General features: G+C 40.2%; 2 protein-coding genes across 3 annotated transcripts in view; both read left to right on the top strand.

The window, feature by feature from the left end:
• The window catches only part of dock1 (dedicator of cytokinesis 1), a 173,354-nt gene that overhangs the window by 117,859 nt on the left and 38,361 nt on the right, over positions 1–17,134 (top strand). For both annotated transcript variants that reach the window (XM_069713097.1, XM_069713099.1), the window contains exons 30-31: positions 12,181–12,259; positions 13,197–13,297. In XM_069713097.1, coding sequence (XP_069569198.1) covers positions 12,181–12,259; positions 13,197–13,297 — 180 coding nt within the window. The remainder of the gene's footprint in view (positions 1–12,180; positions 12,260–13,196; positions 13,298–17,134) is intronic.
• entpd1 (ectonucleoside triphosphate diphosphohydrolase 1) overlaps positions 1–17,134 on the top strand; it is a 185,760-nt gene that overhangs the window by 13,356 nt on the left and 155,270 nt on the right. The gene's annotated exons all lie outside the window — the stretch shown is intronic.

Here is a 17,134-nt window from a genome sequence, read left to right on the forward strand (position 1 = left end):
GAGTTCAGTGAAGAGCCGTGCTTTTGTGTACTTGTCGGATGCAGTTAGAGCTAGAAAAGTATTTACAGGCTTTCTCGTGATTTATTTTGAGATCTATATATAGTTCCATTTGTATCTTTTCAGAAAAGACTTGTACCAGAATGTGTTGGAGTGCTCTATTATGCAATGGCACAGCAACAGCTGTCAGATGAAAACCTTTAGTCAGTGTTTTGACAACTAAGAGAGAAAATTCCCTCGTCCCCACCAGCATGCATGCATTATTAAAAACGCTGGATGTGTTTTATACAGTGGCCAAAGATCCATGGTCACTTTGAAAGTGACCTATATATATAAAAAAAAGAGTGTTCTGCCAATTTGGCATTGCACTATTACAACTCACACTCTGACTCACATAAAAGAATCAAAAGGCTTATCCAGAGAGATGAATGTTTTTATACCACACTCCTCTTCCTTGTCTGAACCTCCTGCCTACATTAGCCACAATTCAACTTAGCTATTAACAGTTCAGCTGGATATTCAGGTATGTTAGTAGCAGCTAATTTATCCTCAGGGGGGCTTGTTTCAAGGTGAAAATGAGCTGTAGGATACAGAGGTGTGGAAAGCTCACGGACAGATTATTTGTTTTACTTTAAAACCCAACAACCCTGACATAAATGACATCACTTGAGCTTGTAGCAGAGATTGTAGCAGCTTCTAGTTGACTGAGAGCAGTTTTCAGCCTCTGCCCAAAACCATTCCAACATCATTACCAGTAAGGACATTTTACGAGAGTTTGCATTGCTCCTCGATATAGGTTCTATTGCTTTCATTAGTCTTGTTTGATTGCTGCATGCCAGATTCCTTTTTGAATTCAGGCCTCCCTCTTGACAACGCTGTCAGCCACGTCGGCGGAGCCTTGTGAGGATGCTCCCCTTTGCCTCGCAGGTTTGCAAATCACATGTGCTCTGCTGTAAACCGAGCTGCAATGCCAGCAAATTATGTGGCCTTGACCCTCATGAGCCCCACAGGGAACACGTTAACAATGCATGCCTCCGTGTGCATTTACTGGACTAACAAAGCTCATTCAAACACTCCCTGCCCGCTGTCGTCCTGTACGGTCCAGAATGGGACGAGCACCACTGAGCTCCCAGCTGTTCATTCACACGTCACACTTTGCAGCATATGAAATGTCTTATTTCTGACTCGCAGGCTGGAGGTCAATGTATCATCCCCGATGCCTCAGCAGAACCTCCTCCAACTGAGCCTTTTATCTATTTTGCACTTGTTTGTGACAGCTAAGAGATTAATTCTGCATTATAGTTTGGGCAAATTGTTGTTCAACTCAATGAAAAATCAGCCTGTCAAAGTGTGACTCATCTCACAGTCCTTGTACTTGAGCCTGTTTAAATACTTCTAGTGTTGACTTTGCAACAAGTTGACAAAACTCCTCCATTTTTTGTTTGATGGAGTTCTTTCCTCCTCTTCCTCACAGTGAGAACCCAAGGTGACACATTCCTTCATCCCACAAGAGAGCTATACATGTTTTGCATGAACAGGACGTTGTGTGTATGCGTCATTGTCATTTTGCTGCATTATTTGAATGCAGGTGAGCACTGAAGACTGACTGAATTCACGGCAGCCTCTGCAAACTTAAAGGGTCAGGTCTCTGAGGCTGTGGCATCAAACCAGGACCACCCCTTAATCATTAAAGTTAATTTGTATATTTTCAGTTATGTTCATTTAGATTTGTAGACATTTGGTCTCAGAAAAGCTGAAAAAACACACCCTTGTCATATCATCATCGCCTTGTAAAATTGGTTCTGCTAACTTGACTATTATTGCACATCGCCTGTTAACTTCTCCAGTAGAAACGGGGAAAAAATAATACTTCAAAAAACATCAAATATTTACCCTCCTGTACATGTGTTTCAATATCCAACAACTTCTCCAAAAAATATCTCAAATTTCAGCTTCATTATAAGCTGCTGGTTGTTAAGTCTGTCAGTCTGCCATTTAATGCCGGGCAGGTGATGTACAGCTTTTTTTTTTTTTTTTTTTTTTTTTTTGCTGAACAAAGCTTCCTGCTGCTGCTGCTGGAAAAAAAAAAAAAAAAAGGAATAATGAGAGCGTTGAGACTGAAACATGCAGTAAATGTCCCAAAAATTCAGAACAATTAGTTATAGATGTTTGAGCTCTAAAGACGTAAGGGCAACTGAAACACAGGGGGATTATTGTCCAACGGTTCTCCACTCTCAGGGACATAGTAATGTGATCAAGTGTTAATAGTAGACCGTTAAACTAATTGCTTGATGCTGTTTGTCAGGTGCCTTAAAACATATATTTATTTTTTTCTAATTGACATCATTACTCATTTCACAACTTTTTGAAATACATTAGGACGCTTGATGACGCACATTTAAATATCCGCCAGTCTCCTTCATTGCTCCACATGCGTCACGTGCATCGCCACCTCCAGCACCAGCAGACGCTTCTTTCATGTCCACACATTGTAATAGCACCGCTAATGAGATGGGCATCACCTCCTACTCCTTCTCCACCCATCAGCTCTTACTTTCTCCAGGTTGTAAACTGATTTATGGGCTCTAATTGCTCCGGGGACGGCAGCGTCAGGCTGGTTAGTCACTCACTGCAATTCACCCCCCCCCCCCCCACGTCAACCGGCCATGGCTTAATAGTGACAGCTAATTGGAAATAGAGATGGACTCACACTGGTGCTCTGAAATGACAGGGAACAAGTTTGATGGAGAACTTGATTACATGTGCTCTGATAGGGACATGTCAAGCGTTATGGGGGTTGGACACCCATGAGGTCCCACTTGTTGTTCCAAGTCCTTAGAAACTCCATTTTAACAGTTTTAGTTTTTTTTTTTGTCTCAAATTCTCACTAAAAGGAAACAAGATCTGACTTAAATGCTTGAATTTGCACAGAAACCATTTGAAAGCTCTTCAGCCCGACAGCCTGGGATGTGCTAAATCACTGCATACTAAGTGCAGTCATCATTCTAATCGTCAATCTGAATAATGTCCACTGGCAATGTGTTTATTAGGACCCGAGCACCGAAAGGTGCGAAAGCCCTATTGTTATTTTACTTGCAGCTGTAAGGCAATGCACTCGAACAGCTGTAATGTTGCAGCAACCAAAAGACTTAATTAACAGATTGAGTAAGAATTTTGTTTGATGATTGACTGTAATTAGTGATATTTAACAGATTGATAAAGTGTGGAGTCGTTTTTGTTTGTCTCCCATTTTGAAAGCATTACACATTAACCTTTCCATTTACTGCAATGGCAAAAAGGTGTTCCACAAATTAAGTAAAAATGTTTTTCACAAATTAAGACACATTTTAAAGGTTAGAATCAAGATTTTGAAGTTCTAATCTTTCCTCCTATCCACACAGCAAATAGAGACAAACCAAACCACTGTCTTTCTGTGGTTTTCCCATGCGCTGTATATTATATAACATGACTTATTTCTGCTTTATTTGCCTACTACTAGAAGTGTTTTATATCGTATAATTTATAATATCGTTATACATTTTAATATGCTGAAAAAGATTCATAATGTCATACTGGAAATATTCTTACTTTATATTATGACATAACACATTGCCATGGATAACTTTTTCATTGCAACAATAATTATGGCTGCAAGCAGCAATGTTTCATATGGAATCTGAATCTCACTGATTTATTGTTGTTTTTTTTACAAACTAAAGAACTGAAAAATAACTTTTTGCTAAATATTTGAAGGCAAACTTTTACGTTTATGCTGACATTTAAACTATAATACTTATTTTGTTGCAAATGTATGTTCTTGAAAGTATTAGTTGCCTTTTTTTTTTTTTTTTTTTGCATTTTGTCTTATTGTCAAGAACACAGTTGGTGCAGAAATACATTGGATTATAGTGATATTATTTTAGGGCCATATTGCCCTCCTACCTACTACTGGGACATGTCATTGAATTTTTTACGTATTAGATTTGAGTGAACTTCCGATGACCTTGTCAACATCCTCAACAGTTCATTCCCCCAAATAACACCCAGAGTTACTTGTGTGCTGTTAATTATGTGGGAAAAAAAATAGTTGTCTGAGAGATTAATGGGGAGTTCCAGACAGCCCTGCGTGTCAGATGAAAAGGTGAAGCAGCAGCTCTTTAATGCGGTAACCCATCCCATCAGAGTCCCTCATAGACTCAATTAGGAGAGGGATTCTGGAACTGGATGGCTGCCATTTTAAGTTAACTAAAGACTAATCCAGGACCTGGAGGACAGGTCCGGAAGGCTTGAAGGAGGGAGGACTCACACCGAGTGAAAAAAACAGATGATGAAGTTGTGATCCCCGTCGACTCCACTTACAACCCACCAAGATGAAATAACAGTGCCTGTGCTCATGGGGGTGTCCTAACTTGACGTGCTGTTGTCTTTAGGAGAATGCTATTGAAAGAATGCTGTTTTAAAACCTCCCAACTCATTATGATAACTGTCAGACCAGTTCAAGTTGCGTGGTCCTTTCAACCTCCATTCATACATGATGAAACCCAAACAAAGAAAATACTATAGACACATAAGTTAGAGCTGACAAAAACATTTAACTTCTGCTTATAAATACAGAAAATAGAATTATATTATTGTTATCATTCCAATTTTTTACAAAATGATCATTGATTTTAGTCGGTAGTATCATGCCTGTTTATATAAATCTTTATTGCAAATTTAACGTAAAAGTTAAAGAAGAAATTCTGTAAGTTGCTATTTAGACGTTTGAGACTAAACATTCCAAATAATTTGTGAACACTCGTTTGTCTGCACACCACCAGCGCTGCTCAAGCCTCAGCGTTCGGATATCGTAAGCTGATAAGAAAGGTCTGACCTTTACAATAGCTTTCCTGCTATGCTGCTTTGTTAATTTGGTGACAGTCTCCTGGCTCTCTGGTGTGTGGTGTGTGGTCTGTGTCTGCGCGTTGGCCCCCCTGATCGGTAACTCTGCAGTAATGAGATCTACAGTGGAACCAGTAAACATGATAGCGCTGCACACGAGGAACAGCATCAACAGGTGCTGCTGATCTGTACACTAACATGTCAGCGGTGGCTGAGAGCTGTAGGCTTGCCTTTCGTCTCCAACGAAGATATATTACTTGTATGTCAGGCCAACCGCTTTCACGGATTACTAAGAGCGCACCACTTCAAGTTTGTGTTATTGTCTGCCACCATGTGTGTATCAGCTTGATGATAAGTCTCTGTCCTGCCATTTTTTTTTTTTTGCCCATGGAGCGCGGTGCACTTGAGTGGCTGTGATCATACCCTGTCAGCTCACCTTTAAACGGCGTCCCCCGAAGAGCGATGACGTCTAGGGAGATTTCTCTCAACCTGTTTCGATCCATGTTTTTATCAAGAAGGAGCAGGGTTTGTCTGTCCACTGCATTTACTATATTGGAACTCTTAAGTGGAGTTATTCAGATAATTCACCTGAATAATAGTACCAATACCTCAATATACAAATACGTCTTGAGAAATTACAGTCCAGCATTCAAGATTTCACTTACCAAATTTAATCAAAGCGGTGGCATTATTTCCCAAACATGTTTCATCATTATTATATTAGATTATAAGTGCCGACATATTGCGCAAAAACTATTTTCCAATAAAATGCAGACGAGTATACGTATGGTCGAGTTTAAATTGGAAATAAAGTATCTCAAATTTGTGCAGTACTTTACTTTTCCACTTCTTTTTTAGATATGAGACTGACTTATTATTTTCCTCTGCCAGCAGTCAAGTGAAATGACTTATTTTTCTCTGTTGTATATAAAGTATCACTTAATATACTGAGGTAGATGCTTCATTGGGGACCCAGCGAATATGTTGCAGCTCATTTAGGTCTCTCCTCTCTGAACACAACTGACATGTTTGCGGTTCACTCGATGAATGTTCCTTTCACGCAATTACTTCTGTCTTTAGATCAACCATATGTCACACCAAATGGCCCCATCTCATGACTAAATCTGACGTGCATTTTATTCGGTATTCAAACACGCATTGACACACGCTGCAATCAACATTGATTAAAAGGGCAACCATGGTAGGAATGCCAATCTGCTAATATGCCAAGGCCCCTATACAATCATTAAAATACATTGATTTAAATGTCTGCCGAGGGTGTGAAACATTTATGTCTTCATTAGAGAAGAGTTATAAATTTTCTTCTGTGCTAAAAGTCCAAATGCTTTTTTTCTTATTTCGTTTAATTTACTGCAGAAAATGTTATTTGTGTTTAAATAATTAAAAAGCACAAAATGTTAAAGGTTTAGACCGTGAGAATCTGTTTTAATTGCTTCGTGATCTATTTGATAACTTTTACTATGCCTCATTATCTCACCCATTGCTCAACATGAACTTTGGCAACACTGCCTGACTCCACTGCACAAAGTGGGAGTTTTCCTGCTCACCAGTATTTGGAGTTCTGTCTAAATCAGCCTGTGTTGTCCTCATTAGTAATCCATTCACCTCCTCACAAACTTTTGCCCTGGATGAAAAGCAGTCTTTGCTGTCATTGTAACATCTCAGATCTCAGTGTTTATAGGCTGGTGGAAGGTAGCTCGCTCCTACTCTGACACTGGCATCACACTGCCTGGTACTGCCAAGTCAAAAGGACTGCAACTTTTTGATCACAGTATTTGCATAACAGACAGGCTGTCACTGGCCTGCGGGGTTAATCTAGGTCATCAGGTCTGAATTTCACTTTGTACTTTGATGGTGATAAAAATACCTGCAAAACTAATGACATCCCCAACTCCTCAGCTGTTATTTTGTTTTCAGAGCTAATTAGCAAATACTGCATGCTAACACTCGAAACTTAAATAACATAAGAATTGTTATACACAAGCAGCAACCAACAATGATGTCACCCATTGGTTTAAAAAAAAAAAAAAAAAAAATCCCCTTGGGGATTAATAAATAATAAGTTACCTACCTAAACTACCATTATGGAGCCACTACTCCAGATTTATTAATTAAAGGACATGAAATATTTCAGCTTTAACATTTTCAGTTAGGTTTAAGAGGGTTTAAATTTAGTGGGGAAGTGAGGAGTCCTTCCCTCAGTGTAAATGCAAAGGTCTAACAGATGATTGCATTACTTTGACTCACCCCAGTAATAGTTGTGAGTCATTAAAGCTTCCTTCAGCATCCCTAGGGTGTGTTGCTCGGTGTAACTTCTTACATCCTATCTGAAATGCCACGGTAAATTATAGCCAGAGTCGGTTATACTGTATGTAAGTTGCCTTTGAGGAGAAGTTGTCATTCTGCGGTGAGAAGTGCATTAAAATATGTCGACAGATAAACTGATCTAATATTAGATCAGGTATCTGAAATAAAGGTAATCTAATTTAATTAATTGGACTGATAATGAAGGTTTTTGACCTTGCATTATCTCTGAGCACAGACAGATATGCCAGCTTTTCGGCAATAGTATGCAAATATCTCGCGATTATTATCGGTGATGCTCTCTGAACTCAATTAGCAAGTATGATCTGCTGATAACTTTTCATTAGCATATAGGCTAGGTGTCTGTGGTGCAAATCCTCTGACAGAGCTCAAGTGTGTGCACCAGGAAGTCACCTGATTTTTTTTTTTTTTTTTTTTTTTTTAAAGCAACAAGGGTATAAAAAGCGTATTCTCTGTTGTCTGTGCTGAAATGTAAATGTTCTGCACATCCATCAATCGGCGACGATGGGGTGACTCTTCTGACACTGACAGTTTGATGGAGCATATTTATCATAATGATGCCATATGTACACTGTATCAAAATGACTCAAATGTGTAGGAGGTGCTATGTTGTTCCTGCACTGCCTAATTAAAAAGTTAAAGTTGGGTGTTTTTTTTTTTTTGTCTCCCTAAGCAGAAAATACAGAAGTCTTGTGTTTTCTGGAGACGATTAGAGCTACCTTGATTTCCCTCCTGAACTTAAGATGAAAAAACAAAGCAGCAAGAGGACCAGCTGTTTTTAAGAGTTACACATATTGAAGGTGTCCTCAGAAAGGCGTAATGTCTAAACTGAAGGCATAAAGCAAACACTCGAACTGTTCATAAGTCTTTGATTACATTTACTGTAGCAGCTTAAATTTTCCGAGCATTAACATTTTGCTTGTAGCTATCATGAAGTTATAAAGAACCGGTTTGTCATTGTGTTGCCCTCAACACCTGAGCATCTGTTGTTCCCTCTGTAGCTTAATGACACAGACTGCGCGGTCCACGCGAGAGAGTCAGTGGTGCTAACGCTGCGTTCCAGATCGCATCCTTTTTCTTTTTACTTTAAATGTTACGCTATTGATCGTGACGGATATGACCAAGAGGGTCAAAGTTCACGTTGCATTTTTATGATGAAGTAATATGTCCCAATTGTATACATACTACATGCAACAGTACATACTTTGTAAGGGTATCTGCAGTACATACTAAAAGGAAAAATAAATAGTATGCGAAACGCAGGATGATTCTGCATTTTCCCCTTCGGGCTTAATGTTAATAATGCAAGCTGAAATATACTCTTAATGTCCACTATGCAGACATTCTTGATTGACACTCCTATTGGCCGCTCTGTGCGAAGAATGTTCCATGAAATCAATATGGCCATTAATTATAGACTTATTATGATTAAGTCCTTTACGGCTAAATCAAATACAGACAGGGGAGAGCTGTTATTAGTATATCACCTTTCCTTAAGGACCACAGTTTTAAAATGTCATACTTTTTAAAATCACATTAAAGAAATATATATTGCAAAGTTCATGGAATTAGGTTTGAAATCCTTTAATCTTGTTTGAAATGGTCTTTTCGGAGTGTCTCAGTCAGAGCCCACTGTGAGGGGAGAGTATATTCTATTTCCATCCGCCTCATTAAGTTTTTCACTTTAATTAATGGCAGGATGTGCTCACAGAGGAACTGTCCTGTCTGTTCGTTAAAGCCCATTATATGCCTGCGCTCAGGCAGACTGCTGACTTCAGATAAGCTTTTAGTGAGGGGAGTTTACAACATTGTGTGAACTGCAACATGAGAACGAAGCGCTCATGAAACATGTTTAAGGGGAAACGTCTCACGTTAGCGTACAGACAGCACAGATCAGTCGCGTACAGAGCGCAGGAGGTTCCATCAGCACGAACCATCGAGCAGTTGACGGGGGACCGTGAAGAAGTGCTTCTGCTGTAAAGGGAGATCGAGAAGAAATGGTTGATTACAGCTGCATTTTGCCTGTTGAGTCATATTTAGCCGGAAGCTGTGAAGAGCATTGATCTCACTCTTTTCCCCACCATGTGACCCAGCAGTCGGAGCGTTTGCTACCTTGATAATGTGTGTGGAAATTACAGCCACAGCTATTGGTGATCCTCCTCTATAAATTAGCTCCGTCGGTGTACTCGAATCCGACGGAGTTGAAGCCGAATGCAAATGGCAGCCCTTCGTCTATGATTAGTGAATTTTAATTACCATGTTTTACCATTACCATCAGCGTTGTAGTGCTCATTAGAGTTGGTTTAATGCAGATGTTAAAGGTGAGTAGTTGTGCTTGTCGTTGTCCACTTATACACACCTTATTGACTTTTTGAGTTTTCAATGGAAAGTACATAATTACCATGTTCTACTGAACCCTAAAGTTGTTGTTACTGCTGCAAAAAGAACCTAATCAATGAAACTTATAAAACATTTTTTTAGAAATTGAAACTACAGTGTTGAGACTTATTACATATTAATTATTGCATTGTTTATAGAATTGGGACAGTGCACATCACATTTTTGCATTTTATACAGTTTTTGTACAGTTGCTTTTTGAACGTTTTTCCACCCCAGGGGACTGATGAGTTAGATGCTTACCACAGAACAACGGTGTCCACGGTTTGTGTCCACAGTTTGACTCCTGGCTGTTTGGACCTGTTGCATGTCATACCCCACCTCTCCATCTTCACATTGCCTGTCTCTGTCTCTACTGCAGCAATCAAATAAGAGGCAAAATATGCCAAAAGAACTTTAGATGTATATACATAAAAAAAAAAAAAAAAACTGTCAGTAATTAGCCCATCACATTAAGCAGTAATTCTTTTATAGACCACAGGTGCAATGGAAGGAAACGCATTTCAGCATTAGTCCGGTGTTAAGCGCATCAACTATATTGGCATGTTCACAGCTGCAGAAAATTGAGTGAGGTGTGTGCAGAGAGGCTGCCTGTGCACTGCAGACAGGATTGTTGGTAATAGGCTGTCTGAGTGCTCAGGAGATGACGGGGTGGGGGCGGGGGAAGGGGGGAGGGGGGTTTCTCAGAGGCCAAAGAGCCAGAGAGAGATGGACTTCTAATGGCATATCAAAAGATGTTCAATGATGGCTAACCTTTCCAGCTAATGATTGAGGTCACGCATAATGTGTATCACACATCAGCCCCGGATAGCATTTAGTCGCCAATGGAGATAAATGTGGGACATGAATGTTGCGGAGCTTTAAAATACCCCAGGTCACACAGCCTTGGTCGGTCAACAGTCATGTTGTTTCTGTTCAAGGTCAGTTATATGTGGCAGTGGGAAACCCCAGCTCTGTCTCTACAGCATGGAAATTTAGACTTTTCACTAAGCTCAGAGATCTGTTACTGGAAGAAGAAAGAAATAGGCTCGAAGACGATGCATGCGGAGTTACTGATTTCCTCAATGAGACCCAGTTCCAGTTAAGGTTTTAGCTTGGTTGTTGACAAAGGCGAAAGGCTCTACTGGAACTGCCCGTGCAGCACATGTCTGCTCAACTGCCAGTGTCAGTTACGCCAACGTTACATCTTAATGTCACAATGACTTTATTGCCTGCTCATGAAACCCTGATGCAATCCACTCAAGTGGCATCACAATTGTCCTCGTTTCACCTTGCCATTTTTATATATTTTTTTAAATCACGTCCTGATGCATCTTCATGTGCTGCTTCAGGGAATCAGTTGTTGCAGTTTGTCTATTGATGAGTAGCTGTGCAGAAAATGATCACAGCAGCTAAAACGCAGACTAAGATTGAAAAAACCCACAAGGACCTGAAGTGATTGTTCCTTAAATATAATCAACCAGGTTATTGAATATGCTGTGCTGGACACTTTTCTCCTCCTGTACTCATGATTCAGGACTTTATTAACTCAGTGAGTTAATCTCAGTCAGTGGTATGAACATTGTTGTATGGCAGGCTCTACCAGGAAATAAAGTTAGATGGTGGATGGGCTTCTGACTCCGAGTAGCAATCATAATTCCCCTTTAAAATCTTCATGCCACTTAAGTTATTAACATTTAATTCTCCAGCTTCAGAGTGGATTAACCCATCAGGCAGTCTTCTCATTAAGATCTACTCATTGCATCTTTTTTTTCTGGGGTGCCTTTGGCCTTCAGTGGACCAAAGAGAAAGATTAAACCTGCGTTGCAACTTTGTTGGAAGCTCATAATCTCGGCAAGGGCAAACATTCGGTTGTTTCTCTTCTACTGTTCAGTCTTCCAGTTAGTGACTTTATATTTGGGGATTCTACAGTACACAATGTAAAATCAGTACTTGCATACAGAGCCAGTGTAAGAAGTGGTTCTGTTTGTTTAGCTTGGCGGATGGGTGTGTTCGACTTCTGACATCCAACAGCAGGGTTCTCATCTAAAAATCATCATCTTCCTCTCGCCTTAACCAAGTAGTTTTGCTGCCTGACCCTCGCCGTACCTAGGAAATACAATACAGTTTTGTTTTTTTATATATTATTTGTTCACAACACAAATGTGTACTAAGTGGACACTCGAACTATGAAAAAATATGACCTTCAAAAACAAGAACTCGGTTAAAAAAATGAATGCATGACTGTGACTTAAGAAGGTCATTTTATATTGTCTGTAGTACTTTGTTTTCATTTTGCCCAGGGACTGCTGATGGAAAGTATGTCAGCCAAAGAGCTTTTCTTCCCTTTAATTGAGATGAATGTCTGTTCAGCCGGTCCCTTAGAAATCAATTACTCTAAAATAAAAACATTTTTAAATAAAAAATTAAAACATGTATAAGTGGGGGAAGCACAAAGTGATCTAAAAGTGACCTTTAATCCCATTTAATTTGAAACTAAAACTAAACACCTTTGTGGTAAAATGTACTTATTGTAGCTATAAAAAACTAGTTCCAAACACTTTACTTTTATCTTTTCAGAGTGTTCCTGCGGGCCATTAATCAGTATGCAGCTGTGCTGAACAAGAAATTTCTGGATCAAACCAACTTTGAGCTACAGGTAAGAACTGAAGCAACAAAAGCCTCTCTTTTCATTTTAATACCCTTGATATCAGCCCTCCAAAACTGAAGATAATGTTCTTTTTAGACAAGGCAACATTTTAAGCACAAGCAGTTTTTGGAATGATGTTTCTTTTTTGTCATTTTTGCACTGTGTTAACACTGTAGTTTTACTCTGAGGCTGCTGCACATGCAGCATTGTTGGACTTTCTGAATAGAAAAAAAAAATCACTAAAGGCAGCAGGCATAAAAATTGTGGCAAGGGAACATCAATTATTCTGTAATGGACGGCAATTTCATGTGCATTTCTGAATATTTTAACCTGGAAAAAAAACAACTTTTTCTACCTGCTTTATAAATGTCATGTGGAAGAATGTTGTCAACAATTGAACTGCTCGAAGCCTTTAAGGCATTTGATTATTGTGTTTCAGTATAACTTAAAGCACTTGGAGATGTCTTTATGGTCTATGAATAAAGCTGTTCTTCCAGTTTAAACTACAGCTCAGTCGCGTTAAGACAATTTATCTGGATAGATTGGATGTTGTCTTACACATCAATTCATACTCTTCAAAGTTAGGTACTATCATAAGGAATTGTGTTCTTTATATTCTATCGATAGTCAACTCGACGTGAGGCGTCTGATTTCGTATGCATACATGGTGAAAAATGGTGGCTACTGTCGCACTTCTTTTAGCTGCTGTCATCGCCTGATTGAGGGTGCGCTCTGGAGGACATTGGCCTAAATCACCAAACCTCTTCATTCAGTGTGACAGCTCCCTGATACACATGTCTAACCATCTCATTTAAACCTTTTGATTTAATGAAACTGTAAAGCTTTCCTGCGCACGTGGTGTTGTGGAGCCGAATTTAAAATGTGAGTTCAATATTTTTTCCCACCACGTTCTGTCTGTCTCTGTCTTCATCTGCATCTCTCTCAGCTGTGGAACAACTATTTCCACCTGGCCGTAGCCTTCCTCACCCAGGAGTCACTGCAGCTGGAGAACTTCTCAAGCGACAAAAGAGCCAAGATCTTCCAGAAGTGAGTGCGAGTGCAAGGCGTCCTCATTTCACACCAGGGCAGCCCGAGTTCCCTCCCCAGCAAGAGTGGTTATATAATTCATCACATCGAGGCTCACAGGGATACCCAACACCCCATGGCTCTTGTAGAGGCTGCACTCATTGTTCACCCTTTTGAACAAAGCAGAGCGGCCCCATAGCGTCTCTGAGAGCACATCTTGTTCTCAGATCCCAGGTATGTCAGGCAATGTGGGAAATCCCTTCATGGAATTAAGGTGCAGGTCTCTCAACATGCTTTTTTTTTCTTCTTTTTTCCTTAATAGACAAAGAGGAATTTTTGGAATCACTTGAGTTTGAAATCCATCAAAGTTACACCTTTACTGCCTCTAAAAAGATGTTTAATTTTCTATCTATTAGTTCAGAGAGCCTTTCATTTCCCGTTCATCCAAGTCCAGTATCTATAAAAGAGCCATCCATCTGCATTAGTGTGAGTCTGATAATGCATCCAAATGTATTAATGCTTTCTGGGCAGACATGGGGCGTACTGGCTCTCATCTTCATTTGGAGGAGCGTTTGTCAGGAAAGCATACATCACACATGCTTTACAGTAAAGACTCCCCATTGGTCAGCGCTTTATAGCTGTCCCTGATAAATCCCAATGCAATACAACAGCTAAACACAGACACCAGATGTTTCAGATTATCCCCTTTCTCGACTCATCTACCTTCCCTTAAAGAAATTTGATTCACATGCACAAGACTTGCCATTCCTGCTGTCAGCACAGAAAAGGGCTGATCTCTGCCTTTCTATTTTCAGATTGTTTATTTCCCAAATATGTCATTCAAATGCAACCGCATTGTTTCCAGAGCAAGCAAGAGGGATATTTTTTCAGGGATTGTCAATTTCCACCCGCCCACTCTCCTTCTATGTCTCTGTGCCTCTGTCCCTCCACCTACCACTCACCTTCTTTCTTTTACCTCTCTCTCAGCATCCCGTTTCCTTGTGTGCTGGCGCATGAACTGTCAGCTCTGCCTGCAATACCAATTATTGTGCTTTGCTCAGAAGCAGAGAAAGATGGATGAAATCAAAGACTTGTGGAGCATGGCTCCTTAGCACTTTTTTTTTTTTTTTTTGTTTTTTTGTATGCCTTTCCCAGTGCTGTTTGTGAAGTTGTGGTCCATTACTGTGTAATCCTAATGTCATCCTCCAAGGCACTGATAACAGGCTAACATGTCTGAATAGGAGGATAAATACATCCATAACTGTTTGCATTCATGTTTTAAAAGATGATTCCACTTTTCAAAACCTTATTTTCGGCTTTCCATCCCACCACTTATTGGAACACTGTACTTGCCATGTTAATTGCCGAGTTCTTGTGAATCCATTATTGTGAACGACGTCAAATCTAGTTTAAACCAAAGATTCCCAACAAGATAATTTGAAAATTGCAACTGCTCGAAATTCATCATTAACTGTCGACTTTTCAGGCTTTTCCATAGCTGAATATGACCTTTAACATCTTGAAACATGAATGAGGATAGTTGTAATGATTTACCTGCAGCAGTTTCATTTTTAATTGTGATAAAACGGTGAAACCATTAAAATAACAAGAGGGTTGAGAATTTGGAGCCGCCCATTGGTGCTTCGTCGGAATACCCAGGGTTTAGGGTTGAACTTGAGACAATAGATCCCGACTTTTTCTGGAGCATTTCTGTTGTTTACAGGAGTTGATGTCTCCTCTATTACACATAAAAAACACGTAACTATCGAGAAAGCATTTCACCAGGGGAACAGCTGATGATAATTCTGACCAGCTGACTTTGCTACGAGCTGATTGGCTGTTGAGAGAAGACATTCAATGCGGGTTTTGAACAAACACCAAAGTTAGCATAACGTACTTGTAAGAGAAAAACGCTGCCTTCTTTAAGTTGTGTATATATCATACATGTTTCCAGTGCAGTGAGAGATCATCATTGACATTTTATTTGCGCTCACTTTTAGAATTTGCTCCAAAGAAAGGGGTGCAGATAATTCGTCTGAACTTTTGACTTGTTTACGATCCCCATCAGTAATGTATAAAAATGTTAATTTCTTGCTCTATCGGACTTCATTATAGCCATATCGTTGTGTTCCCAGACCTCAGCAACAACTGTAAGGGAGCTCATTGTTATCATAGCTGATAAAATCAATTGGCCAAAGCTACAGATTAAAAAAAATGACTCTCATACTTCACTGTCATTTTCCTTTAATTTTCACATAGAAGTGACTATGTCGATGCAGTCACACATACACAGCTGGATAAATGAGCATGCAGTACTGTCATGATATGTGCATATGAGTGATGAGGAGAGGAAGCATCATATTGTCAGGTGTTGTGCGAATATCTCACGCTTCCTTTGCTTCGGGATTTGATCACATCTGAGCTGTCCTTCCTGGCCGCTGCTTGTCAATCACTCGTGGGTTTTTTTTGTTTTTGTTTTTTGTCTTTTCCTGCCTTATCCGCCACTCTCTTTGTATTTTGTTCTCCATCTCTTCCGTTTCCGTCACCTCATGCCTTGACATCCTTCTTTTCACCTCTCAGTCTTGACCTTTGCCCCCTCTTGACACAGTTGCATTAGACAACACAAGCAGCTGAGATGCCCCGGACCCCCGCTCACCACTGCCCCTCCGTAGACATGTTATTCTTAGTTAACCTCTCCCGGAGCTTTCCGCCGGCAGCTGACAGGTACGTGTTGCAGGTCCTGACAGCCGACAGTCATAGCTGCCTGTCTCGCTGCCTACAGCAGTGTGACAGAACAGCACCCTGCATCTGTCTCAGCTCAGATGAGGACACGACGCCTGCTGCACAGTAATTTTCACGTCCATGTGAGGAGACAGGAACACTTGTGTGTGTCACTGACACACAAGCATGCTGCGAGCAGCCATACACAGAAATACACAGGAATAAGGGACAAGACGAACCCATGAAAGAGTTAATGTTCTGCAAAAAGAGTTGATGATGTAATGCATTATCTTTCTCTTTTTTTTTTTTTTGCATCGAACTATACAATCATTTTTAGATGCAGTGTTTATATTTTATCGCTTGCAGCTCTGCTCTCTCTGACAGTGTGACCTGGCCAGGCTGCAGAGACATGACACAGCTTCTTTGTTAAGGACTTTTTCAATGTTCTTCTCACTGTCAAAGTGCATTAGCTTGTCTTTCTGCAATATTGGAAAAACAATCAGTTGCATTTCAGAATTCCATCAGGGATTCCGGTTCCTCTGAAACATCTCCGTGTGTGAAAGAGGCTGTGAATTGGTATTAATTAGAGGTCAGGAGAGGTGTCATGCTCACACTCTCATTCCGTTTCTGCCTTTACAATGTCAGCCCAAGGTGTCATGCCGGCAGCGCGACGGTGAGAGGAGACAGAGGGGTCACTCTGCCTCCATAACTCACTCAGTGTGGGAGTCTGACGTTGGGTAGGCGCGATGCTCGGCAGGGGGGAAATCTCTGCAGCTGCCCACAGCGGCACCAGCTGGAGAGGGCATGAAATTAGAGATTTAAAAGAGGAAAGTTATTCTTGACTTTGGCATCACGTCAAACTGAATGCACCTGACATCATTAAAAGAAAACAAAGATGTCCGATATTTGATTTCTATTTTGCCTCTACTGCTTAAAAAGAGCAGTTTGTGAAATCGACTTTGTTTCTTGGAAGGCGCTGATTGCGCTGATAAAATGTTTCCTTAAAACAGAAGAACAGAACAGAAGCAGGTGTTTGTTTACAGCTTAGTAAACAAATGTTTATTGCGGCATTCATTCATTGAAAATGTGCTGCTGCAGCATTGTGTTGCAGATGCATTGCGATTAGATTTATGTATC

Source organism: Brachyistius frenatus, unplaced genomic scaffold (genome assembly GCF_029030835.1).
Source record: "Brachyistius frenatus isolate BFR_SWC_R1_liver_20210118 unplaced genomic scaffold, ASM2903083v1 Contig_115, whole genome shotgun sequence".
NCBI lineage: Eukaryota > Metazoa > Chordata > Actinopteri > Embiotocidae > Brachyistius > Brachyistius frenatus.